This window comes from Saccopteryx leptura, chromosome 3 (assembly GCF_036850995.1).
Source record: "Saccopteryx leptura isolate mSacLep1 chromosome 3, mSacLep1_pri_phased_curated, whole genome shotgun sequence".
NCBI classification, from domain to species: Eukaryota; Metazoa; Chordata; class Mammalia; order Chiroptera; family Emballonuridae; genus Saccopteryx; species Saccopteryx leptura.
Genome location: NC_089505.1, coordinates 160,930,972 through 160,947,684, shown reverse-complemented (window position 1 = coordinate 160,947,684; position 16,713 = coordinate 160,930,972). Strand labels below are relative to the sequence as shown.

Sequence of the window (16,713 nt, the reverse complement as noted above, 5' to 3'; positions counted from 1 at the left end):
TTCTGTCTCACTTAGAAAGTGTTTGCATGTGTACAGCAAATGAAATAGGACAGATGAAGATTTTTTGCTCCAAATACAATGTGGATAAGAATACATACTTTAAGGAATTATGAGAAGGATTAAATAAGAAAATATATGTGCTTAACAGATTATAGTTACTTAATTAACGTTAGTTTTGATGTTTCCTTCTTCTCTTTCTCTCTGTCTTCCTTCTCTGGGCCAGTATGATACCCGGTTTCCTTACCCTGTCTTCTTGAGACTTGTAGAGTTCATTGCAGGAAAGTGCCAGTGTAGCCTTTAGAAAACGTCTTCTAGAGCAGAAGTTTAAAGGACAATGAAAATATATCTACATACTATTTCTGAACTCAACTTATGATCCTATCTTCTGTGAAACTCTTCTTAATTTTGACATTTATCACATTGCCCCATAGAACTGATCACTTCCCTTCTTCATTCATACTCATTTATTTTTATGCCAGTTAGATCGTGAACTCTCTGACGGTAAGAAACTATTTTTATAAATTGCTTTTCTATTCAAGCTCTTAGTAACTATCTATTGAATAAATAAATAACTGCAAAAAAAAAGAAAAAAAAAGAAAAGCAAGCCTCATCTCTTACAAAATTTCAGTGCAGATCCTCCAAAGTAGAAGACATGCTTGGAGCAAAACAATGTCTAGACTGGAATAGGATTGTAGAATTAGAGATAGAAGTTCTCTTAATAATTACTTAATAATTACTTCAGCCTATTAGTTGTGACTTATTAGTCAGTGAATCATGAGACCAATTTAATGATATCATTTAGTATCTTTTAAAAAATTAAATAGAATTTAAAAAATATTGGGATTGACTTTAATATGTACAAGGTTTCTTGATAAGGATGTTCTGAAATTAAAAAGTGATAACGTTTGAATAGCATAGTGATCTACAAAAAGCAACTGAATTTGGATACTTTAAAATGTCCAAACTGGTAAACTTTATGTTATATAAATTTTACCTCAATAAAAACTAAGAAATAAAACAAAACTCAGTATACTGTATAACTACTCATAAGAATAAATATCATGCCTGACCAGGTGGTGGCGCAGTGGATAGAGTGTTGGACTGGGATGTGGAGGACCCAGGTTCGAGACCCTGAGGTCGCCAGCTTGAGCGTGGGTTCATCTAGTTTGAGCAAAGTTCACCAACTTGGACCCAAGGTCGCTGGCTCGAGCAAGGGGTTACTCAGTCTGCTGAAGGCCCACGGTCAAGGCACATATGAGAAAGCAATCAATGAATAACTAAGGTGTCGCAACAAAAAACTGATGATTGATGCTTCTCATCTCTCTCCCTTCCTGTCTGTCTGTCCCTAACTATCCCTCTCTCTGACTCTCAATCTGTCTCTGTAGAAAAAAAAAATCATTTTGTAAAACTTGTCAGCTAAATATAAATATGTTTTTTGTATGAACCTTGTCATGATATAAACTATATTTCTTATCATGGGTCAAGATGAGAAAAGTTTGAAAATTTCTAACCTCATTCATCCCCCTTTAACAGTAAAGTAAGTTACTCCAGTTCCTAAAGTAGAATAGCTAGAGAGAAAAGTTTCAAGAAAAGGGATATTATTGATGGCGCTTTTGAATTATCAGGGTGATGACCAAATTTCAGTGCACATGGTAAGATACTTAAAACTAGGAAAGAAATCAACAACAGAATGTCAAACTTAACCAAAAATGATCTGTGGGGTAAAGAGAAGAATAAGATGAGTATGTGTGTCAGTGCTGATGTGGCGATAGACAGTAATCATTTAAAAACATTAAATGTGATAAGGAATTTTTTAAACTTAATTATTTTAATTAGTGGATCGACTTTGAAATCTAGATTGGTGAATTGAGAGGTTACAGCTGCTGGTATCATCCTGGTCCCCTAGGAAAGGTAATTCCTTCCACCATGGAGAGGTGCATGACCTGAAATCTGTTCCTATCCCATCCATGTTTTCACCATCCAGTGTAAGATTTCAGATGCCTGGAAAAGAACACTTCTCAAAATACTAGAGTGCCCAGGTCAGGTCTATGGTTCAGTCAAATGAGTTTGAGAGAACTGTGACAATTCCTTCAAAGTATAATGAAGCCTCCTCATTTCTCTGTGAGTCTCACCAATCTGATAGCTCCTTATTCTCTGTATCCCATTTTATGTCACGTTTCTATAAACCATACGTGATCTTCATGTAATATGTTCTCTCTAATTAGAATAAATTGAGGAAGCTATTTATTTTTGATTCCCTCACTGTACCTAATGAAAGTTTTATATTCGGATGTGTGCACTTAAATGTTGAATAACCTCTAAGGCAAATCATCTCAATGCAGTCTCACTGGACTGCCCTCCCTAAAACCTACCCTTAAGAAGAATTAACAAATTCAACAAATGAAATGCCTACTATGTGCCAGGCATGAAGTAGGCTTTGTAAATACACTGGGAATTATATAAATATGGATACTGCCCAGAAAATTCATGAGTGCCCAAGTGTTATGACATTTTTTCCTTTCCAACTGCCTTTTCATTGAGTTGACATTTGTACTGATGGTGGTTAAATTTCTGGTACCTTAGCATGAATCCAGTACCAAACTCTACTCATCTACTGAATATTACTATATATTTACTTCCACATACTCACAAAATAAAACACACTTTTTACTTTAAAATATTGTACAGTTTACTTATCCATCCATTCCTTTGTTATTGGGTATCTAAGCTGTTCCCAATTTTTTCCTAATTCAAACAGTACTGTCTTTTCCATGTACATATCAGTCTGCAGAATATTTATAGGAAGTTCCCAGAAGTGAGACAGTTGGGTATAAGGGATAATGAGCGTACTTATTTTTTTAATTGTGGTAAAATATATATAACATAAAATATATTATTTTGACAATTTTTAAGTGTACAGTTCAATGGCATTAAGTACATTCATATTGCTGTGCAACCATCACTGAGCATCCCTAGAACTTTTCCATCTTCCAGAACTGAAACTCTGTATTCAATAAATAATAATTCTCTAGCCCCTGGCATTCACCATTCTACTTTATATCTTTATTAATCTGACTACTCTAGGTACTTCATATAAGTGATGTCATACAGTATTTGTCTTTTTGGACTGGCTTATTTCACTTAACACAATGTCTTCGGGATTTATCCACCTTGTAGCTTGTGTCAGGATTGCTTTCCTTTTGATGCTGAATATCATCATTGTGTGCATATATGAAGCTGTTTATCCAAATGGATATTTGGGTTGTTTTCACATTTTTGCTATTGTGAATAATGCTGCTGTGAAAATAGGTGTACAAATACCTGTTAGAGTCCTTGCTTTTGATTCTTTTCAGTGTAGTGGAATTGCTGGGTCATATGGTAATTCTATGTTTAACCTTTTATAAAAACTGCTATATTATTTTCCATAGCAGATGCACCATTTCACATTCCCACCAGCAATATGCAGGGTTATAGTTTCTCCACATCTTGCCAATACCTCTTATAGTCTATTTGTTTTTATAACAGCCATCCTAATATGATATCTAACTGTGGTTTTGATTTGCATTTCCCTAATGATTAGTGATGTTAATCTTCTTATGTGCTTCTTGGTTAATACACTTTCTTTGAAAAAAAAAATCTATTCAAATATCTTCTTTGGAAAAATTGGCTTATTTATCTTCTTTGAAAAAAATGTTTTTGCCTATTTTTAATTGGGTTGCTTGTTTTTGCTTTGCTGCTGTTGTTGAATTGTAGGGTTCTTTGTGTGTTCTGGCTATTAATGATTTATCAGATCTATGCTTTGCAAATGTTTTCTCTTGTTCCACAAGCTGCTTTCCACTCTGTTGATAGTGTTCTTTGCACAGAAGTCTTTAATTTTTATTTGTGCAGTTTATCTATTTTTTTCTCTAGTTGGTTTTTTGTGTCATATCCAAGAAATCGTTGCTATATCCAATGTTATGAATCGTTGCTATATCCAATTCCTCCTATATTTACTTCCAAAAGTTTTATAGTTTTAGCTCTTACATTTAAGTCTTTGATCTATTTTGAGTTAATTCCTGTTTCTGCTTAGCATCCTTTGTTTTCATCCTGAAAGACTCCTTTATTATTCTTCTAGGAAAGGTTTGCTAGTGATGAATACCCTCTGCTTTTGTCTATCTGAGACTGTCTTAATTTTTCCTAATTTTTGAAGGATAGTTTTACTGGATATAAAATTCTTGTTTGGCCTGATCAGGCAGTGGTGCAGTGGATAAAGCATTGACCTGGGATGCTGAAGACACAGGTTCAAAACCCCATGGTCACTAGCTTGAGCCCAAAGGCCTCTGACTTGAAGTTCAAGGTGGCTGGCTTGAGCCCAGGGTTACTGGCTTGAGCAAGGGGTCACCGGCTCAGCTGAAGCCTCCCCCTCCCCGCCCCCAGTCAAGGCACATATGAGAAAGCAATCAATGAACAACTAAAGAGCTATAGCAACAAGTTGATGCTTCACATCTTTCTCCCTTCCTGTCTGTCCCTGCCTTTCCCTCTATCTCTCTCAGTTTAAAAAAAAAAAATCTTGTTTGACAGTCATTTTCTTTCAGCACTCTGAATATGTAATCCTACTGCCTTCTTATCTTTATGGTTTTGATGAAAAATCAGCTGCTGTCTAACCTGCAGGAGCACAGTGGATAGAGTCTCAATCTGGAACACTGAGGTCACTGGTTCAAAACCCCGGGCTTGCCTGATCATGACACATATGTGAAGCAACTACAACAAGTTGATGCTTCCTGCTCCTCTCACCCTTCTCTTTCTCTCTCTCTCTCTTTCTCTCTCTTTCAATCTCTTTCTCCTCTCGCTGAAATCAATAAAAAAATCTTAAAACATCAGCTGCTGCCCGACCAGGTTGTGGCACAGTGGATAGAGCATCCAGCTTGGATGCGGAAGGACCCAGGTTCGAGACCCCGAGGTCACCAGCTTGAGCGTGGGCTCATCTGGCTTGAGCAAAAAGCTCAGCAGCTTGGACCCAAGGTCGCTGGCTCCAGCAAGGGGTTACTCGTTCTGCTGAAGGCCCGCGGTCAAGGCACATATGAGAAAGCAATCAATGAACAACTAAGAAGTTGCAATGCGCAACAAAAAACTAATGATTGATGCTTCTCATCTCTTCGTTCCTGTCTGTCTGTCCCTGTCTATCCCTCTCTCTGACTCTCTCTCTGTCTCTGTAAAAAAAAACAACAACAAACAAACAAAAAAAAAACATCAGCTGCTAATATTATTGAAGGTCCTTTGGATATGATAAATTGCCCCTCTCTTTCTGCTTTCAAGAGTCTTTGTTTTAGCTTTCAACACTTTGATTATGATGTCAGAGAGTTAAGTAAGCTTCTTGGACCTGTATATTAATGTTTTTCATAAATTTTGAAGCACTTTAAGTCACTATTCTTAAAATATTTTTCCTGCCCATTTTTATCTCTTTTTCTCTTTGAAGCTATTATTATGCATACGTTAACATGTTTTAAGTTGTTCCATAGGTCTCTGAGTCTCTGTTCACATTTTTCATTGTTTTTCATTACACTCCTTTGGTTGGATAATCTCAATAAATCTATCTTTAAGTTTACTGATTCTTTTTTCTGTCTACTGCAATCTACTATTGAGCGTCTAGTAAATTTTTATTTCAATTATTGTACTTTTCAACTACAGAACTTAGTCCTTTAATTTCTATCTTTTTATTGATATTGAAACTTTATTGAAACTACCACTTGTCAAGTTTGGATATAGTATCAAAGAAGAATATTCACAATTATCTGAAAAGACTTCTAAAATAATCCTTCTTCCAACTGCATATCTCTGTAAGACCAGATTTTCTTCATGTATTTTAAGTAAAATAACATATAACAGATTGAATACAGAAGAAAATAAGAGACTTTAGCTATCTTCTATTAATCCAGACATTAAAGAGATGTACAAAGTGTAAAACAATACCACTCTTACCACACTAATTTTGTTTGTTTGTTTTGGAAAATGCAATTACTCCTCAATAAAAAATAGTTTATATTTACATATAATGGATTTATTGTTTTAAAGTAATTAATATAAGTAATTTTAAATTTTGTTTTAATTTCTACTATGATAAATATAAAAGATTATAATTCAAATAAATGAAAGTTGCTTACAACTTTAAAAGTGCAAAAGGATCCTGAGTCTGAAGAGTCTGAGAACTTCTGTATTAGGTTTTGTAAGATTAAAGCCCTAATCACAAACCAACTGGAAAATATGAAGGAGACTATTATTTAGTACTTAATTCAGTTTCCCATGGTTAGTGCCAGTATTTTTGTGTGATTCCTGTCCAATATCTGCCCATTCATAAGGCACGGTGGTCAGTCAGAATTATTTAATCTACACGGAACTGTTTAAGCTAACCCTCTCTGCTTCTTGAATAGGCCATGCTTCTCTGTCTCATGGCCTTTGTGCAAGATTGTTACCTTTGCCTGGAAAGTGTCCCCACCACTTCTTCTAATAGTTCGTGTTTATCCTTCATATCTCAGCTCAGATATTACAACCTCAGGGAAACTTCCCTTGATCTATCCCTTCCAAAGCTCCTATATCTTCCAGAGTTGATTTAGACCCCTAATTCTTCTCACAACTTTTCATTATATATTTTTGATTGACATGGTTTGATTAATGCCTTTCTCCCTTTTTAAACTTCAGCTCCACAAGAACAAGTTTCTTTTTTGCTTACCATTTTATCCTCAATTTGTATCACAGTGTTTGGCAGTATATAAATACAGAATGAGTCAATTATTTTCCAATATGAAAACCACATGTTGAGGCAAGGAAGAGTACATTTTATTGATTGTCCCATCATTTTAAATAGTTTTTCAAATTACCAACCATAAGCTCTGAAAGATCTGATGAAAACAGTTTCTATTATATGGACTTACAAATAAAAAGATACCTTAGCAGTACAATCATTCTGAAAGAAATTATATTGCTTGATTTGCTTACACAGATGCCTTTTCTCAGAACTTTCTCCCAACTCAACTCATGCTTCTTAGTTTCCAAGCTTTTTAAAAACCAAAATACAGAATGACTTTTACTAATGGTTATGCTGAGTCTTTCTCTAAAAATATCTCTTACTAAATACAGGAGGAGATTGGATTTATGCTCTATTATTTCTTTTGGGACTAATGGTACATTTTCCAACTTTAGAAATTGTTTTTAAGACCACAGAAGTATCAGATTAAACTAATGTGACCACCTCAAGACAGTAGTATTTTATTCTATTTTTCTTCCAGGAATGCAACTTTAAAATTACTACAGTTATTTATTCTTCACTTTATAATTTATTAACTGAGGGGGTCATATTTCATTCTTCTCCCATTTGAGTAACTTTTGTGTGTGTTTTCATGCAGCAGAGACAAATATTTTTTTCATTTGAGTGCTCTAGACTTTGGCCCTATTTTAATTAGGAGACTTTTAAAATTTGGATGAAGGCAGCATATTGTCCTTTCAGATAGCCAGGCAAGAGTTGCAAGATCTGTCTAACTATAGAGGTACAAACCCCTTTCAGATAATGAGTCTAGTATACTTTTAACAGCAGTGCTTTCAGAATTTACAGCCTTTACTTTAGAGCATTCAGTGTTGATCTTATTGCTGATCTCAAATGGTTTTGTTTTACACAGAAACAAATGGATATCAATGCTGCTATTCAAGCCTTGATTGAATCACATACTGCCCTACAGATGGAGGTAATATATCTGGCTTTATTTACATTGGCAGTCTCAATATACAAATTAAACAAATTTTTGGGAAACCAAAATGAGGCTTTATCTCAAATATTATATTTAAAACAGATTTAAAATAATGAAACCATTTTGAGGACAAAGTAAGTGAGTTTAATAAAGAGAAATATATATACATAGAATTTTTAAAGAATACATTTAAAATAAAAATGTAATATTGTTAAAGGATCTTTTAATAAGGAATTAGGCATTATAAAAAAAATAATTGAATGAAGTTGGCCATTTCTTAGACTGAGACCTATCATCACTAACTTGTTTTTCTTGTTTAAACTCTAATTATTCAATGTATAATTCTCTTAAAAACATTAAGTAGGCATAGTAATTGTTAAGTTTTATGCCAGCTTGAAACCTAGACTTTTGAGTGTGAATTTAATCTCTACTTAGGATCAAAATTAATGAAGCATATACATATTCTTATATTTAAATACAAACCATTTTTTGCATCCCACTCCTAAATCATTGCACACAATAGGAATATTTTTTTTTCTGCCTTGATCCATCCATGTTGATTATTAGAGTTACCTATTGTTCATGGCTACTCTATGCTTTTTTCCTAATATCATTTTTATGATAACTTGGCAGAGCTACCAGAATACTGAAGTGACTTTAATTGACTACAGTGCAGAGATATTCAAAACCCTGAACTACCTTAGCAAGTTACTGCACAGCATCAAGAACCCTCTTGGCACACAAGATAACCCAGCACGTATCTGCAAAGATTTGCTTAACTGTGAACACAAAGTATCAGATGGTAAGTCCTTGGTTTCCTCAACTCAGATGTGTAATTTCCTTTCATCATTTCAATGTGTTTGAAATTTGCACGGCATTCATTCCGTATATTAAATATATTTATAAAGCCCTGGAAGAGGCATTTTAATGTTATGAAGAACGAAATATTCTTTGAGAAAGACACATTTCTGATTTCTGAGTATCCTTTTCTCAGGGATTACATTAGAAATTCTTTTACTACACATTATTATTGATCTCTGACTTTTCCCGCTCCAGCCCTTGCTATATCACTTGCTTATACATTGTTCTTGGAATGTATCACATTCATGTTAAAATTAAAATAGGAAGGGAGGACTTTTGGGTTAATTAGATTACCTATCAGGACCACTAAAGTTGGCAATATAAAGAAAGATATCATAGAACCCCCTTTCACATTACTTCCTGAAATTATAGTTTTTGCACAAAATTGAATTTAAATGCCTCATTTCATAATCAATGACTATGGAAATGGAGTGATTTTTTTTCTTGGAATTTTCTCATCTCTACATGGGGACCCCAATGTCTAGCAACTAGACATGCAAAAAATAGATTTAGAATAGAACCATCAAGGAAAAGGTTTAAAGCAAGTAGAGTTGTCATTATTATCTGATAAGCAGGGAAAATTCAGTCTGCTACAATGTCATCTAATTTTAATTTTTATTGGTCAGCTGTACAGTCAATATTAGTAGTTAACATTTTTTGTTAAAAACTCTAGTCCCGAGAAATGAGAAGGGGGTTTCTGTGAAATGGCTTGAGTGCCACAAGACCTTGAAAAAAGAAAAGTGAAAGGATCGTGCTGGCAAATTTCAGCCTGAGATTCTCAAGACTGGGAAGTGATTGAAACTCAGCCAGGATTTGAAATGAGGAAAAGATGGATTTTTGTTGTTATTGACAGTGATGCCAGCTTGCCAGATGGATGTAAAAATTTAAAGACTCTGAGAATCATCTTATTGAGTTTAAAACCTCCAAAACACCTTATATTACTTTTATCGCGTCACTCATTTATACAGAGGTGCCAGCAGAAAGATCCCCTCACAGATGGAGTATCTCAGGGACCAGTACATCAAAGAAGCCCAAGTCCGTGGACACTGCATATATCTCACCTTTCAAAATACCAAGTGAAGAAAATAGCAGCAAAGATTTCCTGGAGGAGACTTATTTAAACTGAGACCTAAAGGCCCAGCTCTATCCTGGCAGTGAAAATAACATGTACAATGCAATAGGTGAAGACAAGCTTGACAGTTGTAAGAACAGATCAAAGGTTTTGTTTTCTACACATAGTGGGTGTAAGTTTGGAGAGGTAGATTGCAGCCAGATCTTAAGGCCTCTTGAGGTTTATGGCAAGCATTTATTTGCATTTAATTCTGAATATAGTGGCAATCATTGGAGAATTGAAATCCACAAGGGCTGTAACTCTTTGATTTCCCAAATTATGAGACAGTAGGCTGCAGTTAATTCTCAAAAAGGTATTTATTTTTCTTTTATTCACAATCTAAAGTTCTTATGTGTATATCTTGGTTTCAAGATACTTTTCGTTAGTTTTTTTCAAAGTCCAATGAATAAACTTTTGAAGAAAAAAAAACAAAACTCTAGTCCCAACATAATGACACATAGCTGATTTGAAAAAAAAACTATGTTATGTCATTTTGTAGGGTAAATAGTAATCCATATTTTATTTATTTTCATTTATATATACATACATACCATGTGCACACACACATATATTGTCAGAAAACATCTACTTCCATTCTAAAAGTACAATAAAAATATTAATTTTATTAATATTAATAAAGTGCTTAATTTCTATATATTTTATACCCTAGATTACCATAAAATACCAAAATAATATTTACAGTTATAGCTCTGTATAGTATTTCTAAGTTTGATTCTTCCCAAATTTAAGAGCTTAAAAAGGCAAGTCTATAGAATTAAAAGGAATAAAGACATTGTAAGGTATACAGATCAATGAAATCTAATTCAAGGTCTGCCTTCCTTGTAGGAGATACAGCTAAGTGGTGTGGATTGCAAGGCGTAAGAAAAGTTTTTTATGCCCAAAAATACTTTTATCAGTAGGAGGCAGTAAATGCTGTAGAGAAACACAAAACATCAGGGAAGAGGGATATAATAGAAAGTGGAATGGGATTGAAATTTTAAAGAGAGTACGTAATTAGATAAGGTCTCTGAGAAGTGACATTTGAGCAAAATCAAGAGGAAGTATGGGAACAAGCTACAGGAAATCTAGCCAAAAAGAAGGGGGGGGGGGGGGTTGCTGGGCTTCTGGGCAGAAAGAAGAAATGCAAAAGCCTAGGGCCTGAGAGTGTGTTAGCATGTTCTATAATTCGGAAGAAGGCCAGTGTGACTGGAAGAGAGTGCATAAAGGGGAAAATGGTAGGAAATGAAGTCTGAAAGATATCAAGCAACCACATTATATAGAATTTAATTGACTGCTTCAGAACTCCAGCTCTTACTCTGAATAAGATGAGAAGCCATTGGATGTTATTGAGTAAAGGAATGACATGATTTGACTTAGATTTCAAAAATATTGCTGAAGCTGATGTATTACAAATATACTGAAAACAAGGGTAGAAGAAGCCACTGAGAGGCTTTTGAAATAATTCAGGTAAAAAATGATGATGAGTGGACTAGAATTAGCAGCAGGGGAAGTAATAAGACATTGTCAAATCTTTATATATACTTTAGGGTAGAGCTAGCAGTTTTTTGTTGATAATTTAGATGTAGATTGTTAAACTAAAGATAAAAGACCAAAGTGAAAGGCAGCAAGTGTTTATCTGAGATCCAATAAAATAGCTGTTCGGAAAGCACTGATTCAGACTGAAACTCAAATAGTGTTCCAATGAGTGGTGAAGGCAAGGGATTTTTATAAGAAAAGGAAGGAGAATAATTACATGAATAGAAGGAAAGAATTTCTATGGTGTTAATGAGTCAAGGAAGGACTTTATATTAGATGCAAATAAGCTAAATTATTCTTAACTCTACCTGGTGGTGCTAAGTCTAAAGAATGTCTCGAATTTTCAGTTTGGTGGTCAGAATTCTGCTTTCCTGTTAGCTTTGTAAAGAGCTGTTTATAATACAGTGTTGGTTTGTCCAAGCTCAAGGTTATTTTGCCCATTTAAACATCCTGAAAGTTTGAGGAGTAAGCCATGCAAAGCAATTCCTCTGGGATGGCAGCTTTAACTCCATTTTGAAGTGACTCCATTGATATTATTTCTCACGTGGTTTGAGAGAAATAGAATGAGAAAAGATGACTAAAGATTTTGATTAAGGGACTAGAAGAAGAGTGGGGCCGTTGTTAATAGAAATGAGGAAGGAGGTTTGAAGAAAGATCAGGAGTTCGGTTTTGGATATATTTAGTTTGAGATGTCTGTTAAGCATTCAAGTAAGAATGTTAATAGGTAGTTAAATATTCAAGAGAGAGATAAAGAGAGAAATGGCTAGAGGTAAAAATTTTTACCAGGGTGAAGGCAGAAATTATGAAGTAATTTACACAGAAATAGTATCTAACCCCCCAAGACTTCTTAAGACTACCTAAAGAGTAGATAAAGAAAAAAAAGAAAGAAAGAAAGAACAAGTCTACGTATAAGTGTTTGGAGATCTGGAAGCTAAAGGGAAACTAAGAATCAGTCCCTGACATGGGAGGAAAACTAGATGAATGTGGAGGGATGAAAATGTTTGCCTGTTGAGGAAGGAGTCCACTTGGTCAATGTCAAATGAGGTGAAGACTGAGAAAGCTAATGTCTTTAACAATGGGAAGACTTTTGATGACCTTCATAAGAGCAGTTTAGAGGAATGGTAGTGGTTAAAACCTTATTAGATTTTAAGATACAGCAGTACCTGGAGAGTTTCCACTCCCAATAATAAAGCAGGTAATTCAAATTGCCTGGCTGATGACTCAAGTCTAATCAGAAGCAAATGCATTTAAACCCAAATTGAGAAGCATTCTACAAAATACCTGAATAGTACTCTTCAAAAGGGTCAAAAGCACAGAAAATTATAAAAGAGTAAGAAACTGTCACATATTGGAAAAGACTAAGGAAATATGGTAAGTAATGCATTGTGATATTATCCCAGATTGGACACTGGAGCAGAAAAGAACATTGGTGGAAAACTGGTAAAGTTTGAATAGAGTATTCAGTTTATTTAAGAGTAGAGTCTCAAGGTCAATTTCTCAGTTTTGACAAATATGTAACTATTAGTGGAAGATGGATTAGGAGTATAAGAAAAACTATATTATTTTTGCAACTTTTATGTGAATCTAAAATTATTTTTAAATGTTTATCACAAAACAAAAATAAAATTATTTTGGAAGGCAAAAAAAATTGCCTGATCAATTTAAAAAATAAATTAATTAATTAAGTTAACTTCCTGGGTGGCTCAGTGGATAAAGTGTCATCCTCACACGTAGGAGAAGCAATCAACGAGTACACAACTAAATGGAACAACTAAGTGGAATGAGTTGATACTCTCTCTCTCCTCCCCCCTCTTAGCCCCTCTTTCTCCCTTCCTCTCCCTTTCTTTCTCTCAAATCAATGGGAAAAAATTTTTGATTAAGTTAAAAGCATTAAATAGTTAACAAAGTACCAAAGGACTTTCAAGCCAAGATTTAAAAATATATTTTATTAAATTTATTGGGATGACATTGGTTAATAAAATTATATAGGTTTGGAGTGTACAACTCTATAATACATCATCTATATATTACATTGTGTGCTCACCATCCCAAGTCAAATCTCCTGTTACCACATATACTGCTCAGAAAATTAGGGGATATTTTATTGCTTCATATTCATTTTGAAATATCTTCTAATTTTTGTGAGCAGTATATTTGCTCCCCTTTACTATATCCCCCTATTGACCTCCCATTCCTTCTGGTGACCACCATATCATCCTCTGTGTCCATGAGTTAGTTTGTCTTGTTTATTTATTTGTTGTTTTCAGTTTCATATATCACTTATGAATTATATAGCATATGTTTCTTGACTTTTTTCATCTGACTTATTTTGTTTAGCATCATATTCTCAAGATCCATCAATGTTGTCACAGATGATAATATTTCGTCTTTTGTTATAGCTGAGTAGTGTTCCACTGTGTATATGATATATCCACAACTTCTTTATCTAATCATCAAAGACACTTTGATAGTTTCTATGTCTTGACAAGCAAAGATTTTGAGAGGTGAGCACAATAGTTAGAGCTACTTTTTCCCTGGGAGTGTTCAGAAACTGAAAAATACTTTTGGTGGCTTCATAAGACTAGGAGTCAAAAGTAGGAATCTGGGGCCCACCAAGGGTAGGACTTAGGCTTTCAAAGGATCCCACTGTAGGTAGGAAAAAGGCATTTATATAAATTGTAGCTGAATTTTACATCATTGAGATAGCTTAGAAAATGTCAAACTTTGAATTTGGACTAAAATATCTCCAGACTGCTTATACCCCCACACACATAATAGAAACAAAAATCTTCTATTAAGGATAACATCATCATAGAGCTCAAATTATTTACACAAATAACTTTTCAAATATATTGCCCAGCACACAATCAGTGATAACCAGACATACAATTTGACAAGTCACCATGAATGAGAACTAGCAGAAACACCAGACAATAGAAGCAGACTCCAAAGAAAAAAATTAGAAGATTTGAAACTAATGCTGCAATTGACAAGATAAACCTTATATAACGGCACAGTTTATTCACAGTAGTAAGAGCAAAGGCAGAATATGTCAGTGCAAGTACAGGTAGGTGGGTAGATGTAAGATTGGGAGTTTATGTAAGTTTTCTTCAGATTGCTTCAGTTAGCTCAGAGAACTTGAAGGTTATCTGTCAAATAAGGATGAAGGAATGGGTAGAATCAATTTGAGGGAGAAGGAAAGGTTGCAAGTAGTGAACTGGGAAAGTGACAGAGGGAGTGAGCTAGTGAAACAGTATTATTGTCTGGCAGCCTTACAAACATTTGAATTTAAAGTGAGGCCAGTTGGCATATTGGGTGTTTCTCCAGCCATATTTACTCACACTTACAGTTTAGGCACAAAATTGGACTTATATAAAGTTGGGGATTTATAAGGCAAGTACAATGAAGGGAGGCAGGGCAAGGGTGTTAAAGAAGTCTCTAAAGGAAGTATTATGGCGAAGGACTGTGGGTTTTAAGCTGGGTAGAAAGGGAAGTGAGCTAGGAGGGACAATTAAATGAATAGTAAGCCACAATGGAGTCAAAGGATTATTGGAGTCCTTACGCTAGGGAGAATGAGCTGGAAAGACAGGAGAGGTGAAATTATAGAGAAATTCTAGCTGTAGGTAACAACAAAAGCCCTAGTATGACCTTAGAAGTTAATGATTAAAGTAAATGGAGGAGGTGGAAGAGTTCAAGTAGCAAAAGGCCAGAGTATTGAAAGTGTCATTCATGTGGGCTTAAAATCACCAAGAAATAGGTCATAAATAGACTTTCTGAAAGTGAAGCCATCTAAAGCTGAAATATTTAAAGAAAGAAAGTTGATGATTGTAGCAGGAAGAGGTAACAAATGACATAATGTGATGACAGTAATTTTACCATGGAGCATCTCTAGGGAAAAAATGGGTAGAATGGTCAGAAAGTGGCAAAGAGGAACAGAAAGATACCTTCCCAATTCCAGACACAATGCTATCTGGCTGTGACAGAACTTGAAGGGTTGCAAGGACCACGGTGTCCTCCAAGAGCCAGTTTTGAGTTAGAACACTTAGGCCTACAAAAGATATATATTGTGGTACAGTGCTTTATTCATAGTTCAGACTATCTAGAAAAAATTATGAAGACCCTACAAGTTCATCACTGTACAATACAGTGCCTGAATCCAAAGCATTCCATTCTGCATATCATTGAGAGCTTGCTTGATGGAAAACTTCTTTAGGAGTAATTTATTGGCTCACATATTAGTAGGAAACTATCTCTTATAAGAGAAAAATTTGTGAGTGAAGATACATGTTTACCCCAGTAGATAAGACTGGAAGTCTGAATCAGATCCTGGAAAAAATCCATCTTAAATTCCTACAAACTTTATAAAATTTTCAAAATTCTAAGGAAATGGGGGTAGGACCACTTTCACCCCTTTATTCCATCTTTCAGTAGATCAGAAGTTCTCCAAATGTGGAAACACAATTAGATTTTGTTGAAATGAAGATTCTCAAGCCCTACCTTACACAACAACTCAGGGGGTAAGGTCCAGATATCTGTATTTTGGCCCTGGCCGGTTGGCTCAGTGGTAGAGCATCAGCCTGGCATGCAGGAGTCCCAGGTTCGATTCCTGGCCAGGGCACACAGGAGAAGCGCCCATCTGCTTCTCCACCCCTCCCCCTCTCCTTCCTCTCTGTCTCTCTCTTCCCCTCCCGCAGCCAAGGTTCCATTGGAGCAAAGTTGGCCCAGGCGCTGAGGATGGCTCCATGGCCTCTGCCTCAGGCGCTAGAATGGCTTTGGTTGCAACAGAGCGACGCCCCTGATGGGCAGAGCATCACCCCCGGTGGGCATGCCGGGTGGATCCCGGTCAGGCGCATGCGGGAGTCTGTCTGACTGCCTCCCCATTTCCAACTTCGGAAAAATACAAACAAACAAACAGATATCTGTGTTTTAACAGATGGTTCTAATGCCACTAAAGTTTGAAAACCTCTTCAGTAGAGCACAGTCTCCTACTCATGGAGCTACCAGTTCAGCAAGTATTCATTTCAAAGATTAGTAAAATAGTAGAGGGGAGAATAGTCAAGAATGTTTTGGAAATCTAAAATGGTGGACCAAAGGAAGACCAGTACAAGATACAGGAATCTTTGCTGTGGGGCAAAAATGGAACAGACAAAGATTTCCACCTATTGTAGAAAATGACATTTGACAAATACTATTTGATTATCTTGCCTTTTAATGGAAGAAAGCAAGGCTACTTCATTCAAGATTATCTGCCCATTACATTTGGAATAAGGAGAAGTTTTAATACTCTACGCCTATTATTCTGCAATTAAGATATTAGCTCAATACTTTTTCAGCATTAGTATTTTATGCAGGCTAACTTCAGGCCCTATTTGATTCTCCTGGGCCCTCCATGGAGGCAAAATTTGGTAGGCTTGCATTGGCTGTAGGATTTCAGTTTGTTCTACTTACAATTGGCTGAAGAAAGCAAAAAATGAGAGCCATTTTACT

General features: G+C 35.3%; 1 protein-coding gene across 1 annotated transcript in view; it reads left to right on the top strand.

Annotated features, from left to right (window-relative positions):
- The window catches only part of COL24A1 (collagen type XXIV alpha 1 chain), a 383,490-nt gene that overhangs the window by 358,651 nt on the left and 8,126 nt on the right, over nucleotides 1–16,713 (top strand). The window contains exons 57-58 of the mRNA XM_066372218.1: nucleotides 7,650–7,715; nucleotides 8,352–8,520. Coding sequence (XP_066228315.1) covers nucleotides 7,650–7,715; nucleotides 8,352–8,520 — 235 coding nt within the window. The remainder of the gene's footprint in view (nucleotides 1–7,649; nucleotides 7,716–8,351; nucleotides 8,521–16,713) is intronic.